The sequence below is a fragment of the Pogona vitticeps genome, chromosome 1, assembly GCF_051106095.1.
Source record: "Pogona vitticeps strain Pit_001003342236 chromosome 1, PviZW2.1, whole genome shotgun sequence".
NCBI lineage: Eukaryota > Metazoa > Chordata > Lepidosauria > Squamata > Agamidae > Pogona > Pogona vitticeps.
Window position 1 is genome coordinate 55,760,386 of NC_135783.1, and position 15,460 is coordinate 55,775,845.

At 41.2% G+C, this 15,460-nt stretch overlaps 1 protein-coding gene across 7 annotated transcripts in view; it reads right to left on the reverse strand.

Annotated features, from left to right (window-relative positions):
• Positions 1-15,460, reverse strand: part of PIGM (phosphatidylinositol glycan anchor biosynthesis class M) — a 35,356-nt gene that overhangs the window by 19,695 nt on the left and 201 nt on the right. For 2 of the 7 annotated variants that reach the window (XM_020787414.3, XM_020787443.3), the window contains exons 2-3: positions 15,038-15,162; positions 9,793-12,970 (exon numbers count right to left, since the gene is read on the reverse strand). In XM_020787414.3, coding sequence (XP_020643073.3) covers positions 11,500-12,789 — 1,290 coding nt within the window. In that variant the 5' untranslated portion in view covers positions 12,790-12,970; positions 15,038-15,162 and the 3' untranslated portion in view covers positions 9,793-11,499. Of the gene's footprint in view, positions 1-9,792; positions 12,971-14,999; positions 15,163-15,261; positions 15,459-15,460 lie in introns of those variants that run through there. The other 5 variants (XM_020787424.3, XM_072993173.2, XM_020787433.3 and 2 more) reach the window with 4 other exon arrangements.

Genomic DNA, 15,460 nt, shown 5'->3' on the forward strand with positions numbered 1-15,460 from the left:
AGATAAGATATGATGTATCATCCAGGAGGATTAGAATCAGGGAAAATGTCAGCTACTAAAAAAATTATTTGAAGATAAAACAACATGTAATTATTTTGCTTCCTGTCTGTTAAGTGGCTTTGATTTTGGCCTTGATAGATTGAGATGACATGTGATACATTAAAGGGAAAAAAAGCATTGAAAGAGGCATTTAAAAGATTGGTTGTATAAGCACTCCTCAATGATGTATTCCGCATTTTCCCCTCTTCATCCTTTTCATCAAGGTTAACTGAAGGATAACAGTGTAGTGCAGACATAACCTTCAACACCCTGTCAGACAAAGCTCATCTGCCACATACAGTATGGCTGCTCAATGGGAGCTTGACAAAGCATTTGGCTTTGCTGCCTGTCTGAAAAAAAACCACCCTAACAAAACTGGACTGTCAAGGAAATAGCTTGTTATTTCCAGGTTGTGCAAAATCTGAAACAACAAGAGTAAAACAAACTGATAATATGGCTGAAAGATCTACTGTGCCTCATCCAAGTAAATAGAACTCACTGACCAAAGATATGGCCCAGCAGGTGAATATTTTCAGTTCCCAAAGACAAAAAATGTCAGTCTGGTGACCCTCACATTGGTAAACCGTGCATGCTTTTATGAGCTGCAAGCTAGGCAGGCCTGTTTTGGCCCTTGGATTTTCCTGGAGGAAATAATCTCTTCTATTGTGGAGACGTCAAACCTATTCAGTTGTTGGACTGGATATGTGTATATGGCTATATTTCTAGTGGGATATAAATGCCAGTCCATGTTTAACATTTTCCCCAATTGGAAGTTGGTTAGATTTTCACACACCAAGCTTAAAGGAATCCTGGTTATGGAAGAGCATCCAGTCACAAAAGCTGTGTACATATGTTCAATCAAACAAGCTTGGAGTCCCCTTTTCAGACGAGGGATGTTCAACAGGTCTGACGTCTGTGTAGTGGTGGTATTCAGGCATGGGGATTTCATGTATGGTCACCTTTCCACCACACATTTATTCCTATCCACACTTTCATGCATGCACCTAAATCGAGCTTATTTCACTTTATGTCCTTTCCCCACTGCCTGCAAAGACAAGAGTCAACAGTTCAATTCCACACATTGCTTCCTGCCCATCAGGCACCACAGACCTAGAATGCCCTCAGAAGGAGGGAATGAAAAACCACTTTTGCATAGTCTACATATATAAAACCTTAGAAAGGGTCGCCATAAGTCTACTTTAACAACAACAACAACAACTTTATTGACTTTTGATATTGTGTTGTTTACTTTTTGTTAGCCGTCCAGAGAGGCCTGGTTGCCAGACAGTATGGGGTATATATTCAATAAATAATAAAAATGCTAAATAATAATAATAACAACAATAATACCATGAAAAATCAGAGGTCGTGGATTACTCCAAATACAGCAGGTAGTAGAGGAGGAAAAAAGAAGTCTAAATGATTATATCAGTACAAGCAGAGAAAAATTACTGAAGGCAGTGAAAATGGAGAATATTTTGAAAACAACAGAAACAAAGGCTCAATATAAGAAACAACAGTTTGAAAATAAATTCAACAGTTGGAAAAATAAACCACTATGTGGACAACACTTGAGAAATATTGATGGAAAACATGATCATAATTCAATATGGGCACAGCTAAAACTGCAGACCCTTAAGAAAGAAACCAAAGGTTTAATCTTTGCTGCACAAGAACAAGCACTCCAAACCAACGTGATGAAAGCTAAGATCCAAGGAATTAGTGCTAACAGCAAATGTCGACTCTGCCAAGAAAAAGATGAAACTGTATCACACCTCGTCTGTGAATGTCCAAAGATTGCACAAACAGATTACAAAGTTAGACATGATACAGTGGCAAAGTTACTGCACTGGTATTTATGCAAAAAATATAACTTGCCAGCCTCCAAAAACCCATAGGAACATCAGGTAGTGAAGGTACCAGAAAATGAGGAAGTCATGATCTTGTGGGATTTCCAGATCCGAATGGATAGGCACTGTGACATTCACCCCTCGTGGCCCGTTTGTCTCCCCTAACACAGAGCTCACAAAGGCAAATCAATATACCTTTCACATGCTGCCACCAGCTGATTTGTTTATCAACACTACTTTACTTAGGAAAGACGAAGGTCCATTCAGTACTGACTTTTTCTTAAAACAGATTTATTGATTACACGTATTTCTATAATAATTCATAAGTATTTTCTTCAGGTTCATCAAGCATCAATAACAATCTTCTATTTTAAATATCACAAGTTACTATTCACTCCTCAGACTAATCACTCCTCAGATTCCCAAACTATCTCTCTTTCTCTCTTATTCCAAACCCTCTCTACTATCAACTAACTCAGACTGATCTCCTCCTCTCTGGCTCCTCCTTTTAACATATCTAGTGGCCCCACCTCTCAACCACATCAGCATAAAATATGAATAATACATGACATATTTAGCATAATAAGGGTGAACGCCACAGGCACCTTAAACATAACACACTAGACAAGTAGTAATAGAACAAAAAAATGTCTGGATCATTGACATTACAATTTTAGGGGATGCCAGAGTTGAAAATAAAGAATTAGAAAAACTAACAAAATACAGAGACCTGGCAATCAAAACATCTTGCCACTGGAAGAAACACATTTCAGTGATCCCTGTAGTCATTGGGGCTTTGGGAACAATATCAAGAAATTCCACACAGTATAATAAGCAGTTACAGATCTCAGAAATCACACCATCAGAGCTACAAAAACAACAATAATAGGAACAGCAAACATACTACGCTGATATTTAAGAAATACTTAGGTTTGTGGTTAAACATCAGTCAATGTTTTTATACTTTTGACTGTGCCTGGTGTTTTTGAACAACGACAGCAACAACACCTCCTTGGAACACAGTCAACTAGCATACCAGTTTATTGCTACTTTCTAATTAGTGGATTGTTAGTGTGTAAAGTACACTGGATAGGAACAAGCCCACATAACAGATGACTGTCCAGTTAAATTCAAGCATTAATTTAATTTAATTTAAAATATTTATATACTGCCCCTCTTCTAATGGACCCAAGGGTGTTTACAGTATTAAAACAACAAAGTTAGAAGCTAAATAATAAATTATTACAATATTAAAACAGATATTATGTAAAGGTTCTTGTACCCTAAATACGTTTGCACCAACATCATGTTTGCTAGAAGGATAAAAAACACCACTGAGGGAACATTGACTAGTATAGCCTCACTCCCTGCTTGTTGCACGGAGCTCTTTTCAAAACAATAATATGTGATGGAGGCTACAGGTGGGCAATAATTTATGGCAGCTCAACAAGGGCTTGCTAAATCTTCCTTGCCTCCCATCTGCTCAGAAAGGCTAAATGGGATGATGGGTCATGCAGGGCCTCCCTAGACAATGCACTGATTCTGTATCTAGAAGCAGTGCACTCTGAAGAGGAAAAGGCCATCTGTTTTATCTTGTGCTTGCTTTAGTTCACAGATGATATATGAGCTTGCTTTTGTTTTGTAACTGGTCAATTGGGAGATAGCACAGCTTTGCTTGCACAACTAATGTTTGTGAAAGTAACAGTGAAATATTTCTATGCCTGGATGGATAATATTGTAAAAGAGGAAAATACACACTCGCTGATACATCTGATCTGACTAGCCTGAATGCAGAACGTGTTCAGTAGGCCTGGTGAGTAGGCTGCAAGAAATATCCACAATCTTCCATAGTCTCCCACACATGTATCCTTAAAAACTCACAAATAGAACAAAGTTGTGGCTGAAAGTCACACATCATACAGAAAGCTGGATTACATTCAGACAAAGAATGAATGAAAATGGAAGAAACATCTATAATCTAAAATACACCATGATATTGGCAGAAGACAGCAATTATTTGAAATTGCTATTTAGAAAGCGCAAAAAAAAGTGCAAACATTCATTACAGCTGAATGTTAAGAAGATCAAATTCATGACTACCGAATTACAACACTTTAATGTTGACAATGGAGAAATTGAAATACGTAAAGATTTCTTATGTCTTGCTTCAACCGTCAGTCCCAATGGAGACCACAGCCAAGAAACAAAAGGAAAACTTGGAACAGCAGCTGTGAGGGAACTAAAAAAGAGCCTTAAGAATAAGGATGTATCACTGGAGACCAAGACCAAGATCATCCATACTGTGGTATTCTCATTTGCTGGTTCAGATATGAAAGCTGGACAGTGAAAAGAACTGTCAGGGAAAAAATATAGATTCATTTGAAATGTGGTTCCAGAGAAGAGCTTTGTTGATATCATGCAGCTCCAGGAAGACAAGTAAGTGGGTGCTGGATCAAATCAAGCCTGAACTCTCTCTAGAAGCAAAAATGACTAAACCAAGGCTAGCATATGTCATGAGAAGACTCATCTGGAAAAAAAACAATAACGCTGGGAAAAGGGGAAAACTGAATATGAGCTGGATTGACAAAATAAGGGAAACCATAGTGTTGAATTTGTGAGACCTGGGCTATTCATGGTGGACATTTTGAAGGTCACTTATTTATAGATGCTACTTGAGAGACAAAAAAGCAACCACACTGAGTAAGTCAGTCACTTAAAACTAGTACAGCTGTTCTCGAAATGTCTCTGGCCCACTGAATTCTAACCCCTCATAGCCTAGGGTGCTTCGACATATTAGGTAAGTGTGATAGTTTCCAACTCTCTAAAGGTTTCTAACAATCAAATGTCATGAGGAAGTTGAAAATAATAATGCATTTGAAAATACAGTAATAGTTACTGTTTCCCATGTTTATGGAGTCAGCAAACAGGCTGTTCATTATAAGCAGCAATCATGGAAATGTTATTGTTAATTAAAGATCTATTTTCAAATATGTTTCACAGTTTTGAAGATGACAGGAAGTGCCTGTTACTCATGTGGATTGTCATGCTGAATCTAATCAGAGAAAAGGTACAGATTTTTAAAGAAAAAAATAAAAGGTTAAAAGGGCATGAGAAACAATACCTACGTATGCTGACAAACTATAAATTTCATAGGATTTCAGTCCATATGTACTACTTGAAATATGCTTTGAAGAACAGCTTGGGGCAGCTTAGACTTGCTTTCCAGGATTTTTCCATCTATTCAATGTTCAGGACCATGGCCTCTGGTCAGCTTCAGCACCAGAATAGCTTAGAGTGCCTCCATACCATTGTGTAGCTGGCAACATTAGTGCAATGGGTTTACAGATAGCGTTAAAGCTAGTGTAGAGATTAGAAACAAGCATTTGCAACATCAAACCCATTGTATGGATGGGATGCCGGCCAGAAACTTCCACCTCTAAGTTGATATTGTTTTCGGTAGTCAATGGCATCAGTCCCTTTCTTTTCCTTCATCTCATCTCATATCAGGGGGTTTAGCTCTGAGATGGGTCTGGGGGCAATTTGGGGATAGCTAAAGCTGAACAATTTGAAGTGAAATCCAGCTAAAATGGAAGTCCTGCATTCTGGGGCATCTGCTGAGCTGGCTACAGGTGGATAATTGGTTCTACACAAGGCTGTACTCTTTCTGAAGAGTCAATATATGTGGTGGAGATACAGGTGGTATTTGTTGCCAAAGTTAAATGTTAAGAGCTTGGATTGCTTCTCCAGATGCAGCGTTGTCTAGACATGTGTTTTTGTTAAGTCCAGCCAAGTTTACAGTAACATGCAGTGCACAGATTACAAGCATAATTTGAGGGGACAGGAGTTTAGTGCAAATTTATAACATGGAATCCTTCTGCAGACTTCTCATCCACACAACTTCATAAGCCCACCAAACCAAATTTCTACTCTTATTGTGAAATGACATTTTTAACAAGTCTAAAATAGCAACATGGTCCACAATTTGGTTATTCCAGCATTTGCGAGAACACCTCCACTCTTTTTTGGGGTGTTTTTAAGCAAATTTTTTTTCTACAAAAAGGCTCTAAAATGCTTGCTAGTTATTTGTTAACATGCTGATCAGTGCAAAGGAAGGGGGAACACAAGCCAACTAATCTCTTTGATCTCCTAATGGCCTTTGACAGCACCAGTCGCAGCATTTACCTCAACTACTTCTGTGGAAGTGGAGGAGGAAGCGTGGTGACATGGACATTCTGCTCCTATCTTTCTCTTTCAGAAAGTACAATTGTGGGGTTCCTGCGTTTATTCTTTGCGGTTCTGCAAAATGCTAACCTCTCCTCCATGTTTTTCCCAACGTACAAAGGGTGCTGCCATCAAAGTATTGGAAGCGAAGCACCATCTGTATGCTGACACTACTGTATTCAGATCTGCTTCTTTACAGTAAGTCAGACATACACAACCAACTTTCCCAGCCCCCTTTTTTATTCAGTCCACCAAGACCTCATCTTTATTCAAAAACTGAATCAGCTCTCATATAAAAAATACCACCTGTGCCTCATTTAGTGCTGTTGCTGAGAAAAATGGTCTAGGGCAGCCATTCTCAATGGGGGCCATATGCCCCCCTGGGGGGTTCTGACACATTTGAAGGGGGGCACAGATTGGAAACAGTTCTTCAAACACCACCCTAGAAGGTTCGTTATGTGACATAAAATCCTGATTTTGCCTACATTTCTTTCATATTCTGTTTATGGCCATCTAGGGGATGGCTCACACAAAGGCCTCCTTGTTGGCCACGAGGAGAGATTCAGCTGTGGAGTTTCCCCTCTGAGACTGGAGCGTGATCGAGCATTGCATATTTTGCAGGAAGAGACCCACTCCTTCCTATAGTTCCTGGGACACACAGAGACAGGATCAGGCAGTAGGCCAATCCTAGATAAAAAAAAAAGAATACCTTGTTGGAGAAGTGAAGAATCAAACAACCACAGAACAGTATTTATTACAGCTGTAGGCAATCATTACCTACACCATCACCCACTTAAGGAGAAAAGAACCATACAAAATTGTGGGTTTCACACCAAACAAGTGCACTCATACTGGCAACAGTGTCAAGCCACCAGTTACACCCAGCAATTCCTTACCCATGTTCTGTAAAAGCTTTACCAGAAAATGAGTCAAGCTGTTCTAGATAGAACAAAACCAAAAAAAAAAAAAGGTAGCAATTAACAGACAGCACTTTAGCTTAAAAAAGAAACACGGCTGGCTTTAATTCTATGCATTCCTCCTTGGACATCTGCTTCTTTTAACTCAGGGAGTCTTCCTTTGGAGTAAACATGAATAAACTGTGCATCTGCGTGTATTAACTTGCAGATCTTGGAAAAGCCATGTTGGCTGTGGGATTGCAGGAGCTATAGTAATTGTTCCAAGCTCTGCTTATTCGGAGGTTCTCCTAAAATTGGAGGACTTTCGAATACTCATGCTTGGGATGTAAGGAAAAGAGAGGATACTTTTCTTATCGTTTCGTTTATTCGTTTAGTCGTGTCTGACTCTTCGTGACCCCATGGACCAGAGCACGCCAGGCCCTCCTATCTTCTACTGCCTCCCGGAGTTGTGTCAAATTCATGTTGGTTGCTTCGCAGACACTGTCCAGCCATCTCATCCTCGGTTGTCCCCTTCTCCTCTTGCCATCACACTTTCCCAACATCAGGGTCTTTTCCAGGGAGTCTTTTCTTCTCATTAGATGGCCAAAGTACTGGAGCCTCAGCTTCAGGATCTGTCCTTCCAGTGAGCACTCAGGGTTGATTTCCTTTAGAATTGATAGGTTTGTTCTCCTTGCAGCCCAGGGGATTCTTAAGAGTCTCCTCCAGCACCACAATTCAAAGGCATCAATTCTTCGGCGGTCTGCTTTCTTTATGGTCCAGCTCTCACTTCCATACATCACGACAGGAAAGACCATAGCTTTGACTATTCAGACTTTTGTTGGCAAGGTGATGTCTCTGCTTTTTAAGATGCTGTCAAGATTTGTCATCGCTTTCCTCCCAAGAAGCAGGTGTCTTTTAATTTCGTGGCTGCTGTCTCCATCTGCAGTCATCATGGAGCCCAGGAAAATAAAATCTGTCACTTTTCTTCTATGGTACGCAAAATGACTTTATAAATAGTTCATCTCTATTTAGTATGAATTCTAAATAAACAATGCTCCCCACCCCATCAAATGAACAGCACAAGTAACAAAAGGATGTTGAAATCTGAGTTTCTGGGATTCCAGTGACCGTGCTGAATCTAAAAAGTGATTTATCATTTGTACCAGAACTATTATAAGGATCCACTATTATTCGACAAAATATATCAAGTTTGTCACCAAACATCCAATAAGATCACAAATCACTAGATAATAGCCACTTTTTTTTAGCACCCAGCTTATCATCCATTTATTTCTTAGAATGTGCTGTATAAGCAGCAGCTCTTGTATCAGATTTCTAGAAGCAGACCCTGATACAGAAGTATATAGTGTATGTTGACTTTATGCTTTATGAACCTGGGGGTAAAGAATATATCTGTATGGGTTGCTGTTTGACTGCTTTGCTTCTAGGGCATGACCCAGTATGTAACCTCTTGAAATGAACAAATGGGAGCTATCATGAACACCACTGTGCCCTAGCACAGTTCCTGTTCTTTGCAATGGAACACATGAGATTTCCTTGCTAAAGTGTGCCACTAGCGAATATGTTCATTTACTTGTGATATGTCCATAAACCATCGTGTCACATCTTAATTTGCCTTCCTTTTAAAATTCATAGCCATCTCTTGACATCCAACAGCATCTGTCTGTTCAGCTGGAGGAATGATCCCTTCTTCCTTCTCCACTGCAGTCCCCTTGCTGTATCATCATCTGTTCCAGAGGGGAACACCCACAGCTGATTTTGGAGATACAAATGCTGCAGGAGGAAATGCAATATTTATTGTAGGATGTTAAAATGTTGCCCATTGATTGTAGCTATAGATAGCAGCGATGAATCAGTAAATCATCAAACATATTTGAAACCCAGCTGAATGATACATGTTCGAAGGAAATGCTCTTGATATATTACAATTTGAATAAATACTAAGAATTATTCTCTAATTAGAATTTTTTTTAAGTTCTTGAATGAATGCACTGATTTAAAGTATCTCACTGTTGTAATTTACAGGGCAGGATACACTTCTTCCAGATTCTCAACTGTCTGAGGTTCATCACCTCATTTTCTCCCAGTGAACTTCTGGGAGAAAGTAGAAGAAAACACCAAAAACTAAATAGAGCTGGTACAGAATATGCAAGCATCATCTCATATATCCACACATCAATCCATATTGATACACATACCAATATAACTGGAGGAATTCTATTAGGTAATGAAATAACTAAATTACTGGATGGCTGATGGGAGGTACTCAGCCAATAACAGCTGGAAGATAGCCAACATAGCTAGTATGAAGATCTGACACATCAGAACCATGAGCACATTGGACAAAAGGATATTGTAGTGATATCAAATTAGTTCAACATGGCCATTCTCCCTTAGGTTAATCACCTTTGAGGCAAACCATTATTTTATGCATTAAGCATAAAATTACTTAATTACTAACTTTGTCGTGCAAGAAGTTCCTGAATTAAAGGATGGTTGGCAAGAAAGAGGAAGGGTGCTGCTTACATACTGCCCCACAGTGCTTAAAGCTTTCTCTGGACAGTTGGCTAATTATGTAGGCTACACATTGCCCCCTCAGGGAGTTGGGTACTCAATCTGCTGACCTTGGAAGGATGGAAAATTGAGTCAGCTTCAAGCTGGCTACCTGAGCCCAGGATCAAACTCAATTTGTGAGCAGAGTCTTCACTGCAGTACAGTAGTTTAACTACTGCACAACGAGGATCCACCAAAGGAAGACAATGGTCTGAAAGGAGAGGTTGGTCACCACTTTTATTTCACATTCCATGTAAATGAACAACTGATCTGAGACCAGATGAGCTGTTCATGGGGAAAGGTAGCTTATATTGTGTACTAATCAAGTTGATAGAAGTTGCATTCCTGTGACATCCAGAGAGCTGTACATCTTCAATTCCTGTTTTAAATTATAGCCCAAAGCTGGAAGGTACAGATACAGTAATTTACCATTGGCTACCACTGATTTTTGCACTCCCCTCAAGACCACAGTACATGGTGAACAACAAAGATCCAAGATGAAGGTAAGTAGGTAGATGTGTTTATGTGTGTGTGTGTAAGCACACTCTGAAACTGAAATCTAGAGAAGTGGTTCAAGTTTCTCGTGTTGTTTCTGGCTGCTCAAAAGCTCAACACAATGTCAAAAAGTTTCTCACCCCTCCTAAGCAGTCTGTGAATCCAAAGGATCTGTGGGAGGCAGGGTGAGTTCCCCATGTATTGCTCACTTTAAAGCAGAAAGAGGTAGAGATGTGTCCTTAAAGTTCTCAGCAATTAACAGAGGAATGTAGGAGAGCAGTGGACGTGCTGCTGGAAATCCTCATGAGAGGGCCTGACAGAGGCATACCACTAGGACAGGGATCTCAAACTCAATTTACCTGGGGGCCGCTGGAGGCAGAGTCTGAGTGAGGATGGGCCGCATCAGATTTTCTGCCAAGTAGAGCAAGAGCCCGAGGAAGCCACCCAGGAGTTTCCTTAGCCCGGCTGGGGCTCCGAGGAGGAAGCACCGCTGGATGCTGAAGCAGCTACTGGCCAGGCTGGTGCTGGGGGGGCCGAGAGAGAGAGCCAGAGAGTCGCTTCCCTGGAAGAGGCGGCAGCAGCAGCAGCTGTTGGAGGCGCTCTTCGAGAATGGGCTGGGAGCGAGCTCCGCTCTTAGGCATCGCTCAGTGGCGGCTCGGGCACTCGGGGAAAAGGGCCGGCAGTGTGCCTCAATCACTGGTTCTCCCCCAAGACAGCACCTCTTGCACCCTCCATCCGGAACTGCAACCTGCCAGCCGGCAGACAGGCGAGTTGGCTGGCAGGCTGCAGTTCTGGAAGGAGGGTGCAAGAGGTGCTGTCTTGGGAGAGAGCCGGCGAGCGAGCCGAGGATTTTTTTGACTCTTGACAGCAGAGGATGCGTGGGCACTTCAGGGGGGGCAGGCAAGACGTGGGCCACAAACTATCATCTGGCGGATGGGATGCAGCCCTCCAAGGTCCAAGGATGAATGGGTTTATCCTAGAGACTTCTGGAGGTTGCCCAACCCTGTTTTAGAGTATCATGGGCATAATCAAGAAGTGTTAAACACGCAAGCAATACAGAAGGGCCAGAGAAGCTGTAGACTTCCAAATGTTCATAGGCTGCTACTTCCACCAGGCCTCATCATTTACTAGGCTGGTAGAAGATAACAGGAAATGGAGTCCAGCATCTCCAGAAGGCCAACGGTTCCCTAGAACAACAATGCAGTATAATACATGATTATAAAAAAAGATCCACTATGAAATCCACATCAACAGACATAAAGCAGGCAGACCGCAGTCGAAGTCAAGCAAAGAAGGGTAGTCTCCGAAACAGTATTTCAAATATATATAAAATACCCAAGACATTCACTGCAGCCCGTCTTGCTTCAAGAATCTCTCTCACAGCATTGTTTACAAGGTTTCATCTTCACAGCAAGACCAGTCCTTTATTGTTGCTTTGTTTTCGCATTGAGAGGCAAGGCATAATAGTGAGAAATAATCTGAACAAGGATCATGCTGTTTATAAAAAGGAAAAGCAAGCCTGCCAGCCATATGAGCAAGAAAGCGTTCTGCCCCTGAAACTCTAGAAAATAAGCAGGTGCCAGCCACAGGCCTTGCCCAGTGAGCCACGCCAGGAGCAACATCGCAGCTCGCCACCAGGACATCCTCAACAGAGGCATCACTGGTGGAAGGAGACAGAGGTACCACAGAAAATACTGGGAAGTGCATACTTTGTTAAAACTGACAAACACAGTAGTGTGCAAGAAGCAACAAAAGACGAGATCTCTGTAATAGGCTAAGGAAATCACAAGCAACAGCAAGAGCTGAGGCAGGAAAGCTGCAAGCCCCAGAGCAAAACTCCACTCGCTTTCTGCAGTCAAGTAGAGCATGTAGAAATAGGGCGAGAAGTTGTGGCGGATGTCTCTCCTGGTCAGGTGGTAGAGATAGGTGTGCTCCAAAAACTCCCAGCCATAGCCAAGATAAAATGCAAGGCCCAAGGCAGCAAAGGTACCACTCGACACCATCCCAAAAAGCAGAACATCACGATTCAAGAGCCGAAAGAAAAGCCCCAGAACATCATCCAGCGACATCATCCTACGCTTCTGTGGAGATACAGTACCAGCTTTCCTTTTCTCACCATCTCTGGTGCTTTGCAGATGGAGAACTATGGGCAGCGCATAAGTCACAGGGTAAATTTTCATATGTACAGAAAGGCCATAAAGAACGGCTGCCTTCACCAGATGTCTCTTTTCCATACAATACATGGTACCAAGGACGAGACTCGCAACTAGAGACTCAGCATTTCCTCGGCTGGACACTGTCATTGGCAGGGGATTAAGGAGCCAAAAGGAGCAACATCCGCAGGCACTCTTACTGTCCATCCCTCGGAGGAGGAGGATTTGATACATGAGGTACGCAGCGACCATGTCCCCTATAACAAAAAGGAGCTTTCCATACAGACTACTAATGTAAATGTTTGGTGTTAAGATCCAAGCCAGCAGTGGAGTGTAACGGTATGTAGCTCTCAGGTAAGGAGACTTTCCCTCCGTGATGTATTTGGCAGCATCAGTAAATACCAAATAGTCGACATCTGTATATTTTACCGGCATGGTTCTGTCTTGATAAATGCCATAAAAAACAAGTGCAAGCCTGATGATAAAAGCAATACCAAAGAGAATGTCTTTCCTGAGGAATCCTGCAAACATTTCTTTTCTTAATAGCTGATGGGATGTCATCTTTGTTCCCTTTCATGGGCCTTAAAAGGAGAAACAGAGCCTTGTATTGACCCAGACCTGAGCTGCCATCTGTTGACTGTGCCAGGATCTGAATAAGAAGCGTCTCTCCTCTTCCTTGCTGTTAATTTCTTAACATTTATACAGAATCTGAAGTGGAGTTCCACTTAAATAGCAAACAACCCTGTCCAAAAGACAAACACAAAAAGATGAATAAGTATAATTTGTGTCAGTATTGCTGCTGTTGTCACTGTCATCACTATTCTGATTACTACTACCATGGCTTAATTTAAACAGCTAATTGTTTTCCTCTGCATGGAGCGGAGTGAGCATGGGTCTTCTTTACCTCTAATGTCTGAGAAATTCTCAAATATTCCTCAGAGAAAATTCCTCAAAGAGGGGAAAATGCTTTTTGGTCTACAATAAAAGGTTATTATTAAAGCTATATCCTTAGAAGAAAAGAAATTGAAAGAACAGAACAAGCTCATCTCCTCACTCAAAACATGGGCATATTAATTATTCTTCTATGTACTTTAAATTCCTGCCCCTACAAGTACACACCACAACCCACCTGTAGTAATGCAGAACTGGTGAAATTAAAGGTAGGCTTTGATCCTGTCATTGTCTACAAACAGCTGATTTCCAAAACAGTCCTATTCACAGTTGTATCATTTTTACTAATTTGGTCCAACTGATCTGTATTTGTGGTAAGAAGTCTCCTTGAGTTTATAGGCTTAAGTAAGCAGAATTGTTTTCTTCCTTTTAAGGAGTTCAAATGTGGAACTCAACTGTTCTGTTTATGTGGGCCAGAAGTTAAAGGTACAGAAAGACTGCATCTATGTACTCACACTTTGATTGAGAAGGAGCTTGATTTGTGGTCTACACAAATTTCTTTGTTTTGGAGACAGTACAGTTTAAGCATAACTTGAATCTCAACTTTTGGTTTAAAATGAATGTTTTTTCTTTTGGGGGGGAATAATCTCCCTGCTTTTTGGAATGTAAGAATACATACACATCAATGTTGAGCAAGTAAAGCCTGCCTTTCCTGAACAACCCAAAAAGCCATTTATTTTTAAAGGCACCCTAAAAATAAAGCAAACAGAAGGAACATAACATCTTATACTCACTTACAACAAGCCATTTTCTCCAAACTAGCTTCTAGCTGAAGGAAATTACAACCGCATACAAAAAAGAGAGAGTTGTAGGTGGGGGTTGGAAGATCCCTCTTTTAGCAGATAAATATACTTGTAAAGAAATCCACAGATGATAAGAAATAGCTAATTCACATGAACTACGCTATTACTGCACAAGAATGTTTTTCTTTTTAATAAATTCCCCTGAGAGCATCTTTTGGAAAAAGAACAAAATATCAAACTTAAAAATTAACAGAACACTGGAGAAGCCATTTAGCCACCAAAACAAGATGACAATGATGATGGAGAAGAAATATAATACTTTTAAAAGGACACTGGTGTATAGCAGGTAGAATGGCTTTGGGCAAGTCTCAGGCTAACCTATCTTGTCAGAGTCTGCATGGACAAAAGCAAAAGCAAAGTGTGCTGCTTATATACCACCCCATAGTGCTTCAAGCACTCTCTGGGTGGTTTACAAGTTAATGATGCAGGCTGGGTACTCATTTTACTGACCTCGGAAGGATAGAAGGCTGAGTCAACCCTGAGCCGGCTACCTGGGATTGAACCCCACATCGGGAGCACAGTTTTGGTTGCAGTTCAGCAGTTTAACCACTGCGCCACGAGGCGCACCCTTATATGTACACCCTCATATATGTACCTGCTCTAGAGAATGGGTGGAATGCAAATATAAAAAAAGAAGAAAACACAAGAAAACAAGAGGATGACAACCTTTTGATGTTCCTCCTCTGAAGAAAGAGACCTTTGTTTTATTGGCAGCTCTTGGAAAGCTGGCTAGAAATGGAATTAACTTCGTATTTCTGTTGTTTTAAATGTATATTTAGTTCTGCTTTTATCTAAGAGACTTTTAATATTAATGTTTAAAAATTCTTTTTTAAATATTGTAATAATTTATTGTTTTTTGTTTTTAATACTGTTCATTTTTTAATGCTATATGCTACTTTGGGTCCTTTTTAGGAGAATGGTGGGGGTAAAAATATTTTAAAGAAGTAAATTAAGGGGAAAGGGAAAAAAACTCTAGCAGAGGGAGGCCTGTGGTGCAATTCCATTCTCATGAGCTACCTGCAAAGGAACGCCATTTGCTCAACAATTTGTCACACCCAGAAATGGGGTTCTGGGAAGCTTTTCAGGTGTTGCTGGACTCCAGGGCTCATCAGTCTGACCAGCGATGAGGGCTAATGGGATGAGCAGCACATCAACCTCTGGAGAGTCACGCATTCCCCACCTAAAAAAGAAACGAAAGAACAAAGCAACAAATGTAAACCACGATTGCGGGATGAATGCGAAGCAGCAGACACTGCTCGGACTGAGCGCAGCTGACTACCTGTTGGCCGCCAACTCCCATCAGCCCCAGCCGCCAGTAGCGAGGGATAATGGGAATTACAGTCCCACAAGGGCTGGAGGCTCGCATTTTCTCCCCTTCTTCATCCAGTGAGACGGTAGGGAAGATTTCCTTTTGGGATCGGGAGGGGGAAGGATATTTCTGCCTCTTCATGGGGCACATCGGACGGAGGACCGCCTCG